The sequence below is a fragment of the Pinus tabuliformis genome, chromosome J, assembly GCF_031772625.1.
Source record: "Pinus tabuliformis cultivar Carrire ecotype Pingquan chromosome J, CPIR1, whole genome shotgun sequence".
Lineage (NCBI taxonomy): Eukaryota > Viridiplantae > Streptophyta > Pinopsida > Pinales > Pinaceae > Pinus > Pinus tabuliformis.
Window position 1 is genome coordinate 340,298,028 of NC_142295.1, and position 21,863 is coordinate 340,319,890.

The 21,863-nt window shown below is 33.7% G+C and overlaps 1 protein-coding gene across 5 annotated transcripts in view; it reads left to right on the forward strand.

Annotated features, from left to right (window-relative positions):
* Positions 1-4,838: 4,838 nt before the first annotated feature.
* LOC149227132 (uncharacterized) overlaps positions 4,839-21,863 on the forward strand; it is a 273,683-nt gene continuing 256,658 nt past the window's right edge. For 2 of the 5 annotated variants that reach the window (XM_089375420.1, XM_089375423.1), the window contains exons 1-6: positions 4,843-5,274; positions 5,389-5,572; positions 5,741-5,812; positions 6,993-7,064; positions 7,277-7,348; positions 7,747-7,818. In XM_089375420.1, the coding sequence (XP_089231546.1) occupies positions 5,154-5,274; positions 5,389-5,572; positions 5,741-5,812; positions 6,993-7,064; positions 7,277-7,348; positions 7,747-7,818 (593 nt within the window). In that variant the 5' untranslated portion in view covers positions 4,843-5,153. Of the gene's footprint in view, positions 5,275-5,388; positions 5,573-5,740; positions 5,813-6,992; positions 7,065-7,276; positions 7,349-7,746; positions 7,819-21,863 lie in introns of all 5 variants that reach the window. The other 3 variants (XM_089375421.1, XM_089375419.1, XM_089375422.1) reach the window with 3 other exon arrangements.

A 21,863-nucleotide genomic window follows, 5' to 3' on the forward strand; every position in this document is an offset into this window, starting at 1 on the left:
CTGGGAATCATTTCAATTTTTATAGGAAACACCCTAGGGAGTGGAAAACCAAATGAGGGGATTATTATTGAGACAATTTTCTTTGATGGAATGGAGAAACTCAATCCAAATTTCTATGAAGTGGAGGAAAATTCCTAGCTAGAAACTCTCATCATGTAGTTATCGACACTTCTTAATTTCCAATTAAGAAAACCAAACAAGTCCTATATGTAAAAAATAAAATTGGGGGATGAAGAATTTCAACATTAGATATCATACAGTAAACAACACACTTTTATTTGAGAGAGCATCAAAAGAAAACCCAAGGATGACATGATTTGGGGGGCCATATATGGTCTTGAGGGACAAAAGAAATAAACGTTTACATGAGCTCTTGGCACAACATCCAATAACAAAGCAAAAATTATTGTAGTTTATCAAGGTTTAATAATGATAAAAGATGTTAGGATTAACATTGCGATTGTAAGTCCACATGGGTAGTCAAGCGGCAATGGAAATGAATCTTGAACCGGAAGTTTGGTTCAAATTGGGACCCTTCCCCCGTAGAGGGGTATTATGGACATGTAAATCGGAGAGTCCCACCCCAGCTTACAAAAAAAAAACATTGCGATTGTGGTAGGGGACTCTTTGACTATTATTTGATCCTTAGTTTTGCATTCCTCACCCCACCCCACTCACCCCCACAACTGAAAAAGAAAAAATCTTTCTCTCATTGATCTCATTCAAAAAATCCTTAACTTAGCTTAAGATTTTAAGGAGTTGGGTTTTTTAAGGTTGTAGAAACTTGGAATAAAAGATTCAACCACAAAGCAAACCTTGATCTGTGTAGTAGTGAAGGATCAATAGTCATAAATGATAGGAGAGAAATATTCAAAGCCATCCCATGAGTATAATTTTTAGTAAATCATAAGGCTCATGTGCTAATAGTTGTACCCTCATGCAAAAGGGAATAAACGTGGAGTTGAGACTCACCTAGCCAACATTGCTCTATGGTTCTTTTTCATAACATTTGTGCTAACGAGGAGAATGGCAAGGAGGTCACCTCCTATGTCTAGGTTAAGGGAATGACTATTTCTTGTTGGGTTTGTCTTATCTAGTTTCAAATCCCATCTCAATCAATGTGTCACATTAGCATCAAGCCAAGCAACTTGAATTTGAAAGGAAAAGGTGGGGGTTTGGTTTTCTCTAGAACCCCTTAGTATCTTGGCTATCGTTGTCCTAGAATTCATTCTTTGGTAGAAGAATTGTTCCTTTTCCATTGTAAAAGTGAGTGTTGTGTATTGTGTGAATTGGAGATATGAGATGAGGGGTTAACATTGTGAGAAAGAGATGGTAAAGGTTCAATTCTTTGTTATGAATTCCTCCATGAAATGGACACATTGGCAATATTATTGGGATAAGAAGGCTCAAATTAAGAATAGCTTGAGGGATTAATGTATAGTGGAAATTGCCACCCAATTATTGGTACTTGGACACTTTGAAGAGGTCAATACCTTCATACAAAATCACTAAAGGAAATATCTTGAACTGGAATCCAAACTGGATCCTTTATCCTCCATGCTTAATAGGGTTTTGATATCATTTGCATATCCACAAGAGTTTCATTTGTACCCCCCTCCCTTGATCTTTGTCTCTATCAGGGACTCTTCCTTCAACAACATTTATATGATTATGGAAGAGGGTATGGACATCACATATATATTATTATTATTGAAACTAGAGGTTGTTGTAGTTAAAGCTCACTCCTTGGAATACCTTGATTGAAAATGTGCACCTGGAAGTTGTTATCTATACTTTAGAGCACTTATAGAAGGTACCCTTCCAGGTCAAGTCTTTAAGAGATTTTCTTACTTATTGCATGTTTTTTCATGCCATGTTACTTCTATCTCAAATTATTTGCATGGTAACAATATTTTTTTAGTTTTTTTTGTGGAAGGACACTTAATTTTTACCGAAAGAATGTGATGAACTATGTTACTATGCTTTTGTATTATAACTTTGATTAATATGGTTCACTTGTTCTAATACAAATATTACATTTAGTATATAAAAAAAATAAAAAAAATTGAACAATAAGTCATTTCTTTCATTATGTTCATCATAAATATTGCATTCTAAAAGAAGTGCTTATCTAAGTTAAATACGAAAATAGAATTTGTATTTTTTTCCCTTTATTGGCTTCAATCATAAGGGTTGAAGATAAAATCACATAGTTTACATGGTACCTCATAACACTTTCATTACCATTTAAACTACCATCATAAGTTATACATTCAATAATTAAACACACTATAAATTTTATTTTTATTTCAAAACTTAATCTATTTTTCATTTTTTTTACGGGTGGTTCACGGTCACTGGGTGGCCGTTACATCCACAGATGGAAAATCTGAGCAGATCAACCCCGAAGGGAATCTTAGGGGCGGATCAACCCCGAAGAGAATCTTAGGGAATCTTTTAAAGTGGTCATTACATCCACAGACGGAAAATCAACCCCAAAGGGAATCTTAGGGGGAGATCAACCCGGAAGAGAATCTTAGGGAATCTTTTAAAGTGGTCGTTACATCCACAGACAGAAAATCTGGGGCAGATCAACCCCGAAGGGAATTTTAGAGAATCTTTTAAAGCACGGGCAGACTAGCAGAGCCTAACCCCAAGGGCATCGAGGAAAATTGACCCTGTGGCCTCCCCATCAACCAAGTACTTAACAAACGAGGACTTAACAATCGAGACTAGACCAATTAAACTAACCCTTAAGATTTATTATATTTTTCATTTATATTAAGATATTACATGTTTATTTATATTAATACATTATATATTTTAAAAATTAATAATAAATATTAAAATAAATAAATAAACGAACATATATATAATAAAATAAAATAATAGTGATAATGTTAACTTTTATAAAATAAATAATAGTGATAATGTTAACTTTTAATAAATAACTATTAAAATGATTAAACTAAATTTAAAATGTAATAATAAAATAATAGTGATAATGTTAACTTTTAATAAATAACTATTAAAATGATTAAACCAACTTTAAAATGTAAATATGTTTTTTAAGAACTATTATACTTGAGTAACGAAAGTCATCAAGTATTAATAATAATATTAAGTTATACTTTTACTTTGGAATATATAAAAACCACGTAAAATTAACTAAAATAACAATATATTTAATTAACTCTTAAGTATTAATAATAATATTAAGTTATACTTTTACTTTGGAATATATAAAAACCACGTAAAATTAACTAAAATAACAATATATTTAATTAACTCTTTAATTTAAAAATTAATATAATGTAAAAATTAATATAATACAATATATTAACATCCAACCACTTCTAGTATGTTATTAATTAACTTAAGAAATTAATATAAATCCACCATATCATCCAAACAATTTTATCATTTTGTGTTCCCTGAAAACATTTTCTCCGTCTTCCCGTTCACGTTTTTGTTTTGAAAATTCAATTCAACTTAGCCCTCAGTTGGCTAGGCCTTTCAAATCTGAAACCAATAATGCTTTAATATTGACCAGTAAGGAATTTGTTTTTGGCTATATTTAATAGACAAATCACTTCAATTTGGTTTTCAAATTAAATCCCTGGCCCGCTAGTTTATTCTTTTGCCTTGTTAGTTGGCTAGGAATTTCAAATCAGAAAACTAATGCTTTAATATTGACCGGTAACGAATTTTATTCTTTTGCCTTGTTAGTTGGCTAGGAATTTTAAATCTGAAAACTAATGTTTTAATATTGACCGGTAAGGAATTTTTTTGGTTATGGACAAATCACTTCAATTTGCTTATCAAATTAAATCCCCGGCCCCGCTAGTTTATTCTTTTACTTTATTATTTTGTGGAATTTTTCTACCAAATTTCATCCCTGAACCCGCTACCTTCTTGTTTTGTGCATCCTGTCCATCTAGATTTTATCCTGTTGCAGTTTAAATTTGAGGTGGCCTACTGTACAACCTCACAATTCAATGATATGTCAACATCTATCCGTGTTTGTTATAATATCGTCTAATTGATTTGCACATGAGTACACGATTCAGTTGTTGGGGCAGTCAACTTACTCACACTCTGCTGGTATTGGATCCTCTATTATATTGTTGGGTGGCAGCCTATATGTACTTCATGATTGTATATTGGTATAGTATATCGGTATATGTACTCTATCTTTCAAAAATTATACTCTAAAAAAGGTCACCTAAAATTAGCGAGTTCTGCTGAAAAAATTAATTAACTCTTTAATTAATTTGAGGTGGTTTACCGTACAACTTCAATTTGCTTGTCAAATTATATTCCTGGCCCCGCTACCTTGTTTTGTGCATTGTACTATATCTTTCAAAAGTTATACTCTAAAAAAGTCACGTAAAATTAGCGAGAAAAAAAAAAAGTTCTGCTGAAAAAATTAATTAACTCTTTAATTAATTTGAGGTAGTTTACCGTACAACTTCAATTTGCTTGTCAAATTGTATCCCTGGCCCCGCTACCTTGTTGTTTTGTGCATTCTGTCCGTTTACATTTTACCCTGCTTGCGCTTTAAATTTGAGGTGGTCTACTTTACAACCTCACAATTCAATGATATGTCAACCATCTGTGTTTGTTATAATATCGTCCAATCTTTCTTTTAAATATAAAAAAGGTCAGCTAAATTAGCAAAAAATAATTAATTAACTCTTTTAAAATTTAATATAAATAAATATATTAACATCCCGCCAAAATTGTAATAACTTGTTAATTAACTTAATAAATTAATATAAATCCACCGTATCATGCAAACAATTATATAATTTTGTGTCCCTTACAAAAAATCACTTAATGACTGACAATTTACCTGTCAAATTCCACTCAGTCACTGACAATTTGCCTGTCAAATTTCATCCTTGCAGGTCAAATTCCATCCCTGCGGCCCCTGCTACCTTGTTGTGTTCACTCTGTCCGTCTGTACTTCATCCTTCGCTTTACATTTGAGGTGGCTTACTCTACAACCTCACTATTCAATGATATACTTTGAAATGTCTAACACTCCTTAACACCAATCCGTGTTTGTTATAATATCCCCCAATTGAGTCGCCCTGCTATATTGCCCAGAGCTGCCAGTTTGCGCGCAAACACCAAATCGGGCCATCATCATGTCTAATCTCCAAATCCCATTCCCGATTTGGCTTCTCCGCACTTTTTTTCTGAGCATTGTTTATTGTGTCACTTTGTTTCAGCGAGTTCAATCAGCAGCCGTCACGGACCCAATTGAAGGTAACCACGGATATGTTTCCGAAAAATGACCGCAGGCTGCAAGCGTTCTCATGTCTTCTGTTTTTGACATATATATTTTTTGTTGATCAATTCATTTCCTTTTCCTGGTGACAGCTAAGGTAATAAAGTCACTTGCTCAGAAGTGGAACATAGAGTCTTCTGCTACATGGAACCTTACTGGAGATCCATGCACTGGACTAGCCATCGATAGTACGCCCATTACCGATTTGCATATGAATCCTGCCTTCAAGTGTGTTTGCACCTTCAACAACGGAGAAACTTGCCATATAATGCAAATGTAAAAACTTCTCTTGAATCTTCCAGTTTTTTTTTGTAAGGTTCTTAAATTATCCGCTTAAATCGGATTCTATGTACTGACCTTTATTGATTAGCCGAACGGCCTCTTTTTAGACCAAAATTGCAAAGCTCAAATATCCTAACCCGGTACCCGCCTTCTTGCTGGCAGGAAAGTCTTAGCACTGGACAAAACGGGACAAATTCCGCCGGAACTGGTTAACCTGACTCAACTTTGGGATCTGTAAGACTGTATCTCATTTTCAGTGAAATTGAATACTATTCCATCTAATGGCTGCAGGGAATTGTCATTTTTTTACTCAGGGGGAATTAAAACGAGTCCAAAGTAATTATATCAGGGCATCGGTTTCCAAAATCTTTGATTAGTAACTTAATTTCAGCAGCGGTCAATGGTCTTAGCTAGAATGGTTGAGATGGTCCAGTTGGAGTCTCTACGTCTTAGATTAAACCATGAGTTTCTGATATATGTGGTTTGAGGTTTTTATGTCAGACTAAATTACAAGTTTCTGATATATGTGGTTTGCAGATGGTCTCTCACTCGGTCCTAGACTAAACTATGGGTTTTTGATGTATGTGGGTTGTGGTCTCTAGGTCCAACTAAATTATGAGTTTCTGATATATGTGGCTTGCCGGTGGTCTCCCTCTAGGTCCTAGACTAAACTATGAGTTTGTGATATATGTGGCTTGGAGGTGGTCTCCCTCTATGTTCTAGATTAAACTATGAGTTTATGATATATGGCTTGCTGGTGGTCTCCCTCTGGGTCCTAGACTAAACTATGAGATATATGTGGCTTGCAAGTGGTCTCCCTCTAGTTCCTAGGCTAAACTATGAGTTTCTGATATATGGGGGTTGAGGTCTCTAGGTCAGACTAAATTAGGAGTTTTTGATGTAAGTGGCTTGCAAGTGGTCTCCCTCTAGTTCCTAGACTAAACTATGAGTTTCTGCTTGTGGGTGGTCTACCTCTAGGTCCTAGATTAAACTATGAGTTTCTGCTTGTGGGTGGTCTACCCTTAGGTCCTAGACTAAACTATGAGTTTTTGATATATATGGCTTGCCGGTGGTGGTTTCCTTCTCAGTCCTAGACTAAACTATATGCAGGTGGTCTCTGTCCTAGACTAAACTATGAATTTCTGATATAAATGTCTTGTGAGTGGTCTGCTTCTCAGTCCTAGACTAAACCATGAATTTCTGATATATACAATTTTCTCACTGTTAAATATAAATATACAGGGGGAGGTTGCTAATTCCCTATCCCCAATTAAAAAAAATAAAATAACAAGACACAAAAACATAATTTCAGCTTTTACAAATTGAACTGACCACATTACAATGTGCATGTTTACTTATTCTGTTTATATAAAGCGAGGCCTTGACAGAGCGATTGGTGGAATTTTCATGGCAGGAACTTGGCACAAAACTATTTAACAGGACCAATACCTGCCTTCTTGGGTAACCTCACACGGATGCAGTACCTGTGAGATTCTGTCTTTTTTGTTCTTTAAAATTAATCAAGATAATGAACTTCTGCAGAACTTTTCTTTCATTTTGCGTTAGCTAGGTAGAATTTATTGATCGGCATCTTTCATATAGGTCATACTACTTGAAATCATTAACTACTGTTAGGAAAAGGGATTTCTTCTGTTGGCAATTTAAACTACTGATTTTCAATAACATTCATGGCTTCAGGTCCCTTGCAGCAAATAACTTATCGGGCCCTGTTCCAAAGGAGCTTGGAAATCTTCGAAGTTTGATTTCATTGTAAGATCTGCCCCCCTCTGTAAATACGCATACTTATTACTCAAGTGGAGCACAAATATGAAATTGAGCACTACATAGGAGCTGGAAAAAATCGCCAGACTGATTTGTTGCTTCACATTTTCCTGCTTAAATGCTAGTGATTTCCCTATTGTATGGAATGCATATATGCTATATCTCTGTGAAAGTAGGAACTAGGAAGATATAACAGGCTCTCAGTTCAGTTCCTTGAAGTTGAACAACTTCATTTAATCTGTGGATGCTTACATCACTTTATATCATACAGAAATAGCTGGTTTCAATGAAAGCAACAGCAAAACAAAGAAAACAGGAATTATTTCTTACTTGGGAATTTTTTTAATTTAGGAACTTATTTCTTTCTTGTGGGGTTTTGTCTTCAGGAGCATTGCTGAAAACAATCTTAATGGGTCACTTCCCCCGGAGCTTGGTAGCCTAACAGCATTGCAACAAATGTAAGTCCAATTACTGTTAAATATGGATTTTTTTTGTTTTTTATATATATGTATCCTGATGGCGAAATTTTACCCGCTTCTCGAGCTCATGATTTTAGTATTTTGTTCCAAAGTGTCATAGTATTTCTTTCCGCCAAAATACGTGAGCATTTGAATTTAACAATTTGTCAAAATGTATTGGTACTTCATCTTTCCAGCAAAATACGGGAGCGTTTGAATTTAGCATTTTGTCAAAATGTAGTGGTAATTCTTTCCACCAAACTACGTGAACATTTAAATTTAGCAGTTTGTCAAAATGTAAGGGTACTCCACCAAAATACGTGAGCGTTTGAATTTAGGAGCTTGTAAAAATGTAATGGAACTTGTTTTACTTAGATACATTTACATATAATTATGTTATATATTTAAAATTGTATTAAAATTAATAAAGATATATTTTAATTATGGATTTAATAAGTATTAGGGAGATCAAATTTTTTAAAGTACAAATTTCTTTTAGAAAAAAGAATTTAAAAAAAATGTTGTATTTTGAGAAATTTGATTCCGTTTGGTACATCTGATTAAAATAATATTTATGTATGTGAAACAATATATGTATATTTTCTATTATTAGTTAAATTGCATTTTTGAATTTATAAATAGATTTGACTATTTGGAAATTGATCAATTAGATTGTGGGATGACCAAAATAGAATAATAAAATTTCTAAAATGTTTTAGTAATAATAATTTATTTTTTCAAACTTCTTTAAACCATATATAGGGGTGTAGTTTGAGTACTAGATAAAATGACCTCTTTTAGGGTTTATTTTACCTAAAATCTAATAAATATTTTAAAAAACTTGAGTTTAAGTTATTTAATCTCTAGATTTTGAATGTTCCAAGGGTTTTTTAAGGCAATAAATCTATTGATGCATTCAACAATGTATTTTAAACAACAAAAAATCACAATATTTTTTTAGGACAATGATATTTGAAATGGAGTTGTCTTTAGTACGACTTTTTGGATTTTGGGGTGCCCGGTGGAAAAATTTGAGGTGAAATCTTGATTTGTGTTATTTACACTGGTATTTTAACTGCATATTTGGATTCAGCACCCTGAAAAACCCCTAAGACACTTTGATTGTGCAAGGATTACTCATCAAGCTTGTGATTTCAATAAATTGTATATTTGGATTCAGCATCCTGAAAACCCCCTAAGACACTTTGATTGTAGGATTACCCATCAAGCTTGTGATTTCAATAAATTGCTACCGGATTTTAGAGAAAGTTAATCGGAAAAACCCAGTGGAAAAGCTTCCAAAATGTCACACTAAAGACAACTCCATTTGAAATTGTACGATTGGATTGGTGTTAAAGGTTATCTTGTGCCATATAAATAAAATTGAAAAATATTTTAGTTTAGTTGTGGACCTTATCCACATTAATTATACTACTTGATTGAGTCTAATGATATATAATTGAAATATATTTTATTTGTGGATGTTATCCACATTAATTATACAACTTGAGTGAGTCTAATAGTTAAGGGCATGTGGCAGCAAGTCCCTTGTCCCACAAACAAGGGGGTCTTATACACTAATTTTGTCTCTGGCTTGGCTTTGACCTAAAAATTGGATAATAATAATAATTTTTAAGTACACCTTACTATTACTTAACTCTACACATTGAACTATTTTATTTATAACCCATATTAAATTAGTGTCGTCGTCATTATTATTATTATAAATGTTACATATCAAATCGTCATTATTATTATTATAATAAATGCTACATATCAAATTTTGTGTCTCGAGTCTAGGATGTAAGAAATGTTGTGGTTATGTAAACATTATTGTTATTATTATAAGTGCTACATATCAAAATTTGTGGCTCCAATCTAGTATGTAAGAAATGTTGTGGCTATATAAACATTTTGACAAAATAAAATAAAATAAAAATAACCCTATGTTAAAATAAAAATTCTAGGTTATTATTTTTTTATCAATTTTTATTGGGTAGTTAAAATAAATTTGAAATAAAAAAAACCTTATATTAAAATAAAAATTATCCGTTATTATTTTTTATTAATTTTTGTTAGGTAGTTAACATAAACATGATTTGGTCAATACCAGTGGAATATAGCTCCAAGTTTACTAGAAACCATGGTATTGCTCATGGTATTAATGTGGAATATAGCCTATTGAAAGAGGGGAATTTCCCATGGTATTCATATGGAATATGGCATATTTAAAGAGGGGAATTAAACCAGCTAGGTCCATGTTAACTTCGGATTTACTAAGTGCTGAGAGGGATCAAATTTCATGGGATGCGAATATGTTAAAATTCCCTCTCAAATTTCACGGGATGTGAATATGTTAAGATGTTACATCTGGAGCTAAGATGGATCTACGCTAGTATATTAGGAATTGGATGAATTACACATCTTTATCTAATTACTCCTATTACAAATTAATTGTTTTTTTTACTTTCTATTATTTCTTCTCTTTCATCATGAAAATATTTTATAATCATTAATATTAAATACTTTTTTTATACATATATATGAAGTTGATAATGAAATAAATTATTTAATATGGATATTCAAATAGTTTATATAAGTTTTGCATTGAGATGTTCTTAAGAAATATAGAATAATATGTTTATAAGGTCTTTTCTTGATCTCTTGTAATTTATGTTACTCCACATAGGGATAGAAATATTTTATTTATGACAGAGAGTGAAAGTAAAATATTTTTACCACATCTCCATACTGGGTAGTAATATCATACCTCTTTTTTGAGTGCAAAAGTTGAAAAAATGTTAGCACTTTGAGAAATTTGATCCCTCTAGACTCTTGATAAATCCAAAGTTAAGATGGATCTAGATTGGTTTGGACTCCTAGTTTGTCCACTGATGCTATATGGGTGTGGATTGTGGGCTAGTAGCACCTTGTCAAAAATGGAAACAGATTAAGAAAATCCAAAAACTCTTGATCATGAGCAAGTTCAAAATAAAAAGTTCTGTAGCGTATGAAATAATGTTGAGTGAAATAGGAGCAACTCCCATCAAAGCAATTGCTATGGTGCAACTCATAAGATATCTAAAAAGAATTGAGCAAATGAGAGTAAGTAGATGGCTTAATGTTATTTTCAATGAAGGCATGAGTGAAAGAAAGAAAACATGGATGAAACTATACTACACATGGATGCAAAAATGGAATATCTACCTCAATGTCGGTCCAACTAGTAGCAAGGAGCTAAAGAATTTTGTTATGGAGAAGGAGCTAAAGAATTTTGTTATGAAGAAGTTTCGTAAAAGGGTATGGGGAAAAGAGGGGTCTTATTGCTCAATTAAGGACCAACTCGCATCAACTTCTGTGTGAAACATGATGGTGGAAAAGGCCTAAAGAAGCTTGGGAAGAACGAGTTTGTACATTTTGCACGTCTTGGCTAGTGGAATCAAAAACACTTCATTTTGGAATGTGATGCATTCAAAGACATCAGAGAAAGTTATGGGATTGTGTTAGCATTGGTTTCTTGGCATTGTCTTTTCAGCGAGGAGATTGTTGCAAGGTTGAGCCAGCTCATCATCAATTTGAATAAGAAAAAGATTGAATTGCAAAAGGCGAAAAAAAGAAAACTAATAATTTCATATACTATTTCTAATTTCGTAAACTTTAAATATCATTTCATTTCATTTATATATATATATATATATATATATATATATATATCCTATTTTTTTAAATAATTATAATAATATTTTATTTATATAAATTTCCTCTATAAAATTAATTTTAAAATATTAAGTTATTATATATGTTTCTTTTTTATATAAAATTTTAAAATTTATATCTTAAAAAATTAAGTTATTTTATTTTTATGGATAAATTTATTACTTATAATTTACTTAAATGCTTTTAATATATTTTTTTTTTTTTGTTTATAATTTTTATAAATTAATAATATAAAATTTAATTAAAAACTAAACAAATAATTCATAAAAATAAATTAAATTTAAAAAAAATAACCTAACCACACACGGGTGGGACTCTTTGCAAATCGATTCCAAAAACCAAAACTCCAGAGGCTGGAGTTGGTGATGGGACTTGCTGTTTTATTGCTTGTATCTTTCTACACTACGGGCGTATGGGTGACGCCTCCAGAGACTTGAACACGGGTGAGACTCTTTACAAATCGATTCCAAACACCAAAACTCTAGAGGCCGGAGTTGGTGATGGGACTTGTTGTTTTATTACTTGTATCTTCCTGCACTACGGGTGTATGGGTGACGCCTACAGAGATTTGAACACGGCTGAGACTCTTTGCAAATCGATTCCAAACACCAAAACTCCAGATGTCGGAGTTGGTGATGGGACTTGCGATTTTATTGCTTGTATCTTCCTACACTACGGGCATATGGGTGACGCCTCCAGAGATTTGAACACGGGTGGGACTCTTTGCAAATCGATTCCAAACACCAAAACTCTAGAGGCCACAGTTGGTGATGGGACTTGTTGTTTTATTGCTTGTATCTTCCTATACTACGGGCGTATGGGTGATGCCTCCAGAGATTTGAACACGGGTGGGACTCTTTGCAAATCGATTCCAAACTCAAAACCGAAATGAGAATCTACCCTCCCTACAAACTCAAAACCCAAAGGAAAATCTACCATCCATACTCAAAACCCAAAGGAAAATCTACCATCCATATGTACCTAATTGTCTCTCATCCATAATTTCTACATTTTAGTGAACGAAACATTTAGAATTCAACCTACCCTCCCTATCATTAATGCTTTCCATTAGATCTGAATAAAGCTTCCTCATTTCTCTTTTAAATTCTTTCCATTTAATAAGTTGAATGGGAAACAATAATAAAAATAAAATAAAGCATCTTAATTTGAACTTCCCCTGCGCATCATTCAGATGACCACCATCATGTGTCTTTTCTCCATGAGCTATATGACCACCATCATGTGTCTTTTCTCCATGAGCTAGATCAGTATGCACACAAACTATGCTATCATTTTATTTTTTAATATTGAATTTTTGAAGGTACGTATTAGAAGGCTGTCATAATTCATATTATATTTTCAATGTTTCACATGCAAAATCCTAAGTTCACCAAATTTTCCAGCCCTCATTAAGTTTGAATCCAGGTTGATTGTATGATGGAAAGGTAGAGGTTGATGGAGGCAAAAGAGAATTTCACACATAAAATTATTTTATATTCATTAAACTTTTTCACATACACAATTATCAGATAAGATTCTTGGTTTTTCTGGCCTCATATTTTTCACGACCCAACAATGAGTATATAAAGCCCTAACTTACTAAATATGAAATTATGATAAATTCTAACTAGACTTGAATCATCTTCGGCTAACTTGTTCATGCAAACTCACACTAAATTAGACTTTTCCAGATATAGACTGAACTCGAACTAGCTCAAATTGACTCAAATTAACTCACACTCTTAATATAGACCACTTTTTAGAGGAGTAATTTACTATTTCTAACACTCCCCCTTAATTACAATTGTATGATTCAACATAACTCAAACATGACTCAACTATGTCTACTAGGCTTGCAATAGAAATTGACTCAATCTTAACTTAAACATGCTTGTTGGTCTAAGTCTTAGCTAGGCTTACAATAACTGAAATTTTTTACAATATTGGATTTTCTTTTTCGTTTCTTCTAAATTATATACCCTCGAAACCGCTTCATTTTCAGCTACACTTTTTCGTTGTAATCTCCATATTTCTTCACTTGCTATTGTTGCAATTTTTCTTTGACTTCTCTTGTATTTGTTTTTAGCTTGTCTTCTACAACTTCCTTTTCAACAATTCTTTCACTCATGGACCGCTACCACAAATATTCATCTTCAAATTGTCTTCTTTGCTTTGCTTCTTACGCTTCATATTAATGATCTTTTTTCTGCCATATTTCTTGATAGAAAAATTTGATCTCTTCTTGACTCCATTGTTGAAAAATTGTTTTAATTCTTTCTTCTTCATCTTCAGAAACATCCATATCTTTATCTTCACTTTCATTATCAAATATTGTGTCTTTTTGCTTGTAATCTATACACTCAAGATCATCATTAGGCTTACATGTAAAATCATAATCACTCTCCTTTTTTTCGTTCACAATTTCATTCAATTCTTTTATTCTAGTTGCTACTTTAAGACTATCATCAATTTGTTCAATTGACTTATCAATCCATTCTTCATTGAGCTTCAAATCTGCATCAAACGCATCAATAACTTTGTTTTCAACTTCCGCTCCCATGCTATTTTTAACACCAACATATTCAAAAATAATGTTAAAAACATCTTCATTGTGCTCTATAGTGAGAGTTTCCTTCTCTGACTCTTTAGCTACATTGAGACTATCTTCCACTATAATGTCATCAGTGGATATTCTCATAAAAAACTCTTTAATTATTTTATCCTCTTCTTTATCAACAACTACCGCTAGGTCACACACTGTTTCATGAACAGTTCCAACTGTTTCATATCTTGCTGCTACAATGGCAGCTTTAACCTTCAGTTCTTCATCAAACATGGCACTTTCGATATTTCCATGATCAAATCCCTTTTTCAAAAAATATACCACGAGTGTCATTAACATAATGTTCATCCATCCTATGGTGGAATATTCAAGCATGCATGTGCTCATTAACTATTTCAACTTCACCAAATTCATCAGCTGCTACTGAATTCACCAATTCACATCTCACTTTGTTTTCACCATCCACATGTGTCACGTCACAGTGGGATTCACCATCATCTTCACCATCCACATTACATTGGAGTTCATGAGCATGTATATGCTCTTGCTTTGCTTCACACACAAAGGCTTCAACTTCTCTCTTTGCAATCTTTGTTGTGAATTCTTCATCCATACACACAGAATCTCCAAGCTTTGTTGTCTTCCCAAAGTATTTCTCATCTACTCTTAGATTTGTGGCTACCTTATCTATTGATTCTTCAACCGATTGTGATACATCTTGTTGTTGCATGCCACTTTCCTTTGTACCAAACTCTGCTTTCAGTATTTTCCATGTTTCCTTGGAAGATGTAGCTTTTGTAACCTTGCACAAAAATTCTCATCCAATGCTTATTTTATAAAATCCAATACTAAAGCATCACAAACTTCATCATATGGGCTATTATACTAAAACTCAATTAACTCTTTGCCTCGAAGAAAGGTTTTCATTTTGACAACCCAAAAATCAATTTTTTTACTAGTAAACATAGGAGGTGGTAGTAGATCCACGCTACACCAATCAAATTCGATTTCTCTTTTGTCTTCTGCTAGAATTCTTGGTTCTTCAGCTGCGACTTGAACCTCTCTAAACATGGTTGTTGGAATTATGATACAAGTGTTTTCCTTGATGGCAACTCACTCACAGGTCAGTTCAGTTTTGATGAAAGACAACCCATAGTGTAACAGATCCATTCGGATGTAACAGGGCATTGGTACAGAAGAATAGAAAGATGGAACTAAAGCCTAGTAATCAGAATGAAGAAGTTGAAGGTAAAGGATGGTGAGAAGCAATTTAAGATGTATGCGCAGGTCCACTTAGTCATAACAATGTATACACGCAGGTCCATAGAACAAAAAACATGTATACGTATACACACACTCCTGCAAGAGGAAAAGCGCGTACACGTTGGAAAATCAAGGAATTTCAAGAATAGAGAATACCAGGGGCCAATACCATGGTATTAGCCCACAATATTGAGCGAAGTAACGACTATTTGATCTGGTCGAAGAATACCACGGGTCCTAAGTGGTTTTGGTCCGAGGTATTGAGAAAGGCCTAAAACTATATAAGGAGGAGAAGATCATAAGGCCAAGGGGTGCAAGTGAAAAGGGTTTCTAAGGAACACTTCTATCTGAAGTATATTTTATGTTGCAGGGGCTATTTTAGTGATTTGATCTGAAATATTTTGTGCACCTTGAATTCAATGTTGGATAAGGACCATGAGACTTGAAATGACTTGTCATTAAATGATCTGATATTAGTTGGGCCAGATCTAATTGTGTACACCTGTTTTATTATTTGAATGCCATGATCTAGGTTTGTTAGAAGTTCGGAATAGCAGCGAAGTTATGAGTTAATATTTGCAAATCTGTACACTGGTTCGCTTTGGTGAAGTTGCGCATACACGCCAGTTCGACTCTTCCAAGTATCGTATGCAAAAGAAAAAATTTGTTGTTCAGAGATGACTAATCTATTTGATTAGTACTGTTGTTTTACTATTGTATGTCAATGAAGTCTCTTAGATCTGAATGTAAAATTGAATGCATAAGGAGTTTGATATCTGATTGATTGATTGTATAAGTGAGAAAGGTGATCTCTGCTACTGCCTGTGTAAGGCTTTGTAAATTGACAGTAGATGTTTAGTATATTGCTGGTTGGTACATACTTGATTCAAAAGTTTTATGTTTCAGTAGTTTTGAAGGTATACACATGTTTGATTAAAGGAAGTAGCGTATACACGCAGTTTGGGTTCAGTAAAGTAGCATATACATTCTGATGCATGATTTTTGAGGTTGTAGCTTGTTCTGAATGATGATGCAGGTTTCTGGGTTCATCACAATGTTCTGGTGACAATGATTTGATTCTTCAGACCAATTGATTGTTGGTTGATGCAGTTTGAGTTTCAAAGTTTCTGATGGGTCCAATATGAAAAATTTATGTAACGAGGCCTTTATGTGTATTGTTGTGTACCAGGAGCATCCATTTTGAAAATTTATGAAATGTGGTCCCTGGAGGAAGAGAGAAGGTCGTAGCCTTCTATAGGCTAGTGCATATGTACTAGTAAACATATTGGATAGTACAAGAGCTAGGGGGTTGTAGCTCCCTTCCAGTAGAAGTTGGAACACGAGAGAAGGTTGTAGCCTTTTGCAAGTGGGTGCCTGCGTACTGGTATGAGTTTGCACTAGTACAAGATTGTAAACATATTTTCTTATTATTAAAAGAAGACAGAGACGACAACAATAGGTGGTTTTCACCCACATTGGGTTTCCACCTTAAATCTTGGTGTTCATGTGTGTTGCTTATGTGTGATGGTTTATTCTGTTTTTACTGCATTGTTTAATAAGTTACTGATGCACTGGTTATAGATCAACACTTGATAAATTAACTAAATCACAAGTTCTCTGGGTATACGCTAGTTTCACTAATCACAGTAGCGTGTACACGCTAGTTCACTTCACAGAAGTAATGTATATAAATCTGTTTGGGAAATGAAAAATTATTGATATGATAATACTGATTCACCCCCCCTCTCAATATTACTTCCAACAATTAGTATCAGAGCAAGTCCTTCAGAAGAAGCTTGATCGCTTGAAGGAAGATCTTTCAAGATGAATAATCACGAAGGCATGGGATCCATTAGACCACCAATCTTCAATGGGAGCAACTTAGTATATTGGAAAAGAAGAACCAGAGCCTATCTACAATCTCTTGGAGTCGATGTTTGGGAAATTGTGGAAGGAGGATATCAATTTCCAGCGGCAATTATTACAAACTCTACAGGTAAGAAGTTATATGAAACCAATGCCAAAGTTGTCAATACGTTATTGGGAAGTTTGTCAGAATCAGAATTTGTCAAATTCATGCAACTCAAGACAACCAAAGGGATATGGGACAAAATCATTGAGAGCTACGAAGGAGACTCTTAGGTAAAACGTGCCAAGTTTCAAACTCTCAGAATTCAGTATGAAACTATTAAGATGCATAGTGATGAGAGTGTTGCTAGTTACTTTTTATGTATAGATGAGATTGTTAACTGTATGAAGAATATGGGTGAAGAGATAAAGGAATCTACTTTAGTTGAGAAAATTTTGAGATATTTTCCTTCTAAATTTGAGAGATATTTTCCTTCTAAATTTGAGTCAAAAGTGTCTGCCATAGAAGAAAAACAGGATCTTCAAACTATTACTGTGATTCAACTCCATGGAATCCTAACTGCCTTTGAAATGAGAAAAGGAGGTCCATCAGATATGAGAGAAGTCGCTTTTAAAGCATCATCAAAGGGAAAATAAAAGGAAGAGCACAATGAATCATAACACATTCCAGAAGAAAAAGATGAGGTAAATTTTGTTAAGAAGCTTCAACGGGGTTTTGGAAGATTCAAAGGTAAGCTACCTTTCAAATGCTTTGCTTGTGGTAGAGTCGGCCATTGTGCTGCCAAATGTCCTCCTAAAGATAAATATGAAAAATGAAAGGAATATGCAAAAGGAAATAGAAAACAGGTAGTGAATAAGAGTTATTATACACATGAATATAGTGATAGCTTATCCAATAGTGATGAAGATGAAACTGACCAAGATTATAGACTACTCATGGATTATGACAATGATGATTTTTTGGATGCCTTAGAAGAGGAAGACTTTCTTGAAGAAATCACTAAACTCAAAATCTATTTAGAAAAAAAGAATATGATCATCGATACGTTGACACACCAACTCACTGAAAGAGAAAAACATAATGAAAATCTAGAATGTGAAATTGTGGGTCTAAGAAAAAAACTTGAGAAGACAAAATCTCTTAATCTTAGATTTGCTAAAGGATCTGAAACTTTAAATGAAATCATCAAAGTTCAGCGTTCTCCTCTAATAAAGACAGGTCTTGGATATACTGAAGAATCATCTCAATCACAGAAGCCGTCAGCCTCCACTAGAAGCTATCTTGATGCAACAAAGACTAATGAACAATATGTCAATTGTCAGCGAAGGCCTAAAATTACTCATCAGGCAAATCATACCCAATTTACTCCAAAGATGAATATCAGTAGAAGCTTCAACCAACAAGTAAAAAATGTTAAAATATTCTATGATCGCAAAAACTTCTTTAATGGGAAATGTTTTTCATGTCATAAATTTGGGCATAAGGCTTCTCAATGTGTTTCTTACAAAACCATCATGACTAGAGAAGCACGAAATCAAAAGAGTGTAACAGGAATCAAGAAAAGTTCTTATAATAACTTTTCTCCTTTTGAAAATGAAGTAGAACGTTCGATTTTTAACAACTTTGGTCATGAAGAATCTGAATGCAGGAGCAAATTTCGGTCATCACTTCAAAATGAGCAAACATCATTAAATCCCAAGATATGGAGAAAGAAAGAATATCAATTAGAAAAATGTGGCATAGATCTGTATGCAGAAGGACAAGAAAATTAGTGGTACATCGACAATGGATGCTTCAAACACATGACAGGTGATAAAGAGAAACTTCATTCATATAATGCTTTAGAAAAAGAAAAGAATGTCTCATTTGGAAATGACACTCCAGCGGTCATTAAAGGTAAAGGTTCTGTCTTCTTGAAATAAAAGGTTAAAGCTGAAAATGTCATGTATGTAGATGGTTTAAAGAATAACCTATTGAGTGTCAATCAAATTTGTGATCAAGGAAATGAAGTTGTGTTTCAATCAAATGGATGTGTGGTTCGTGAGCTTGATACAGGAAAGACCGTGATCAAAGGAACAAGAACTCAAAACAACTTATACATACTCAAAGGAGGACAACAACAATGCTATCTAAGCAAAACCGATTAAAACTGGCTATGGCATAGAATATTGGGACATCTAAGCTTTTCTCAAATAAGAAAAGTATGCAGGCTCAAGGCCGTTCATGATCTTCCAGATATTAGCATCCCAGAAAATATCATATGCAAACCATGTCAAGTCGGTAAGAAAACCAGAGTTCACTTCAATAAAAAAGAAGGATGAACAAGTAAGCCTCTTGAACTCATCCATACTGATTGATGTGGACCAACAAGGAAAAGGTCACCTTGTTGAGAAGAATACTTTATTTTATTTATTGATGATTTTTCCAGGATGTGTTGGATAGGTCTACTAAAGCATAAAGATGAAGAATTTGAAAAGTTTAAAGCCTTCAAAGCTTTAGTTGAAAATGAATCAAATCGAAAAATAAAATGTCTCAGATTTGATCAAGGGGGAGAATTCATATCAGATGAATTCTTTGACTTTTGTGAACAACATGGAATAAAGAGGCAATTCTCCATCGCAATAACTCCTCAGCAAAATGGTGTGGTGGAAAGAATGAACAGAACAGTTCAACAAATGGCTTGAGTAATGCTTCATGAATCTGGAACTCTTGCAACCTTCTAGGGTGAAGCTGCATTTGCTGTCATGACTATTTTCAACAAAGCAAATATTCAGATAAATAGCAATCAAACTGCATATGAACTTTGGTATGGTAATCCTCCTACTGTAAAACACTTTAGAGTGTTTGGAAGCAAATGTTTCATCAAAAGGACTGATGAAAAACTTGGTAAGTTCGAACCCAAAGCAAACGAATGAATTTTTCTTGGTTATTCATCCAGAAGTAAAGGATACAAATATTATAATAAAAGACTTCGGAAAATTGTTGAAAGCATTGATGTTGTAATTGATGAAGCATGCAAAAATTCGAAACAAATGAAATCAACAGAGGAATATGACAATGAGGAAGTTGGGGAATTTTTTTCCGTATCAAATCAAAATGATATATAAGAAGAAACTAATGAAACACCAGAAGAAGATACAACAGACATGGAAAAGACTCCATCTAAGTATGTTCAGAAGAATCATCCAGAATCTCAAATTCTAAGAGAAAAGGGGGCTGGTGTGCAGACAAGAAGAACTCTTACAGGGACCTCAAGCTATCTAGCAAATTAATATCCTCCACCGAACCTCAAAATGTAAATGAAGCCTGCAAAGATGAATTTTGGGTCAAGGCCATGGATGAAGAACTTGACCAAATTGAAAAGAATGATACTTGGGAGTTAGTTCCTAGACCTCATGATAAAAATGTTATAGGAACAAAATGGATATTTAAGAACAAGTTGAAGGAAAATGGAGAAGTTATTAGAAACAAGGCCAGACTTGTTTGTAAAGGATATTCTCAACAAGAAGGTATAGATTTTGAAGAAACTTTTGCACTTGTTGCTAGACTTGCAGCCATAAGGATGTTTCTTGCTCTTTCTAGTTTTCGAAAATTCAAAGTATATCAAATGGATGTAAAATCAACCTTCCTTAATGGAGATTTAGAAGAAGAAGTTTATATTGAACAACCAAAAGGATTCATTCTTGGAAATGATGCAAAACTCATATGCAATCTTAAAAAGACTCTCTATGGTCTGAAACAGGCTCCAAGGGCTTGGTATTACTGCTTTGACAAATATATACAACAACAAGGTTTCACAAAAGGTTCTGCAGATAGCAATTTATACACAAAGCTTGAAAATGATAAACTGCTAATTATTGTTGTTTATGTTGATGATATCATCTTCGGTAGCAATGAAGAATCCATGAGTCAGAATTTTACTTCAGTAATGTAGCAAGAATTTGAAATGTCCTTACTTGGTGAACTTACTTATTTTTTTGGTCTATAAGTACAAAAAACAAAAGATGGTATTTTTCTTTCACGAGCCAAATATCTCAAGCAGATCTTGAAGAAGTAAGAATGGAAGATTCTAAACCAGTATGTACTCCAATGGTAGCAGGATGCAGTCTCAGTTCTAAAGATGAATCACCAGCAGTAAACCAACCAACTTACAGATCTATGATTGGAAGTTTGCTTTATCTAACAGGTACCAGACCTGATATCATGCATGTAATAGGAATTGTTGGAAGGTTCCAAGCAAATCCAAAGGAATCACATCTCTAGGTAGTCAAAAGAATTTTCAAATATCTTCAAGGAACTTAGGACTTTGAACTATGGTATCCTAAAGATACAGATTTTACTCTTCATGCATTTACAGATGCAGATTGGGCAGGAAATGTTGATGATCGAAAGAGCTCTAATGGAGGTGCATTCTATATGGGTTCTCGGTTAGTGTCATGGTTCAACAAGAAACAAAATTCGATTGCCTTATCTACAGCTGAAGCAAAATATGTGGTTGCTGCATTTTGCTGCACACAACTACTTTGGATGATGCAAATATTGCAAGACATTCAGATCACATGCACTCCACCCATCTCCATTCTATGTGACAATACAAGTGCCATCAGTATTTCGAAAAATCTTGTCACGCAC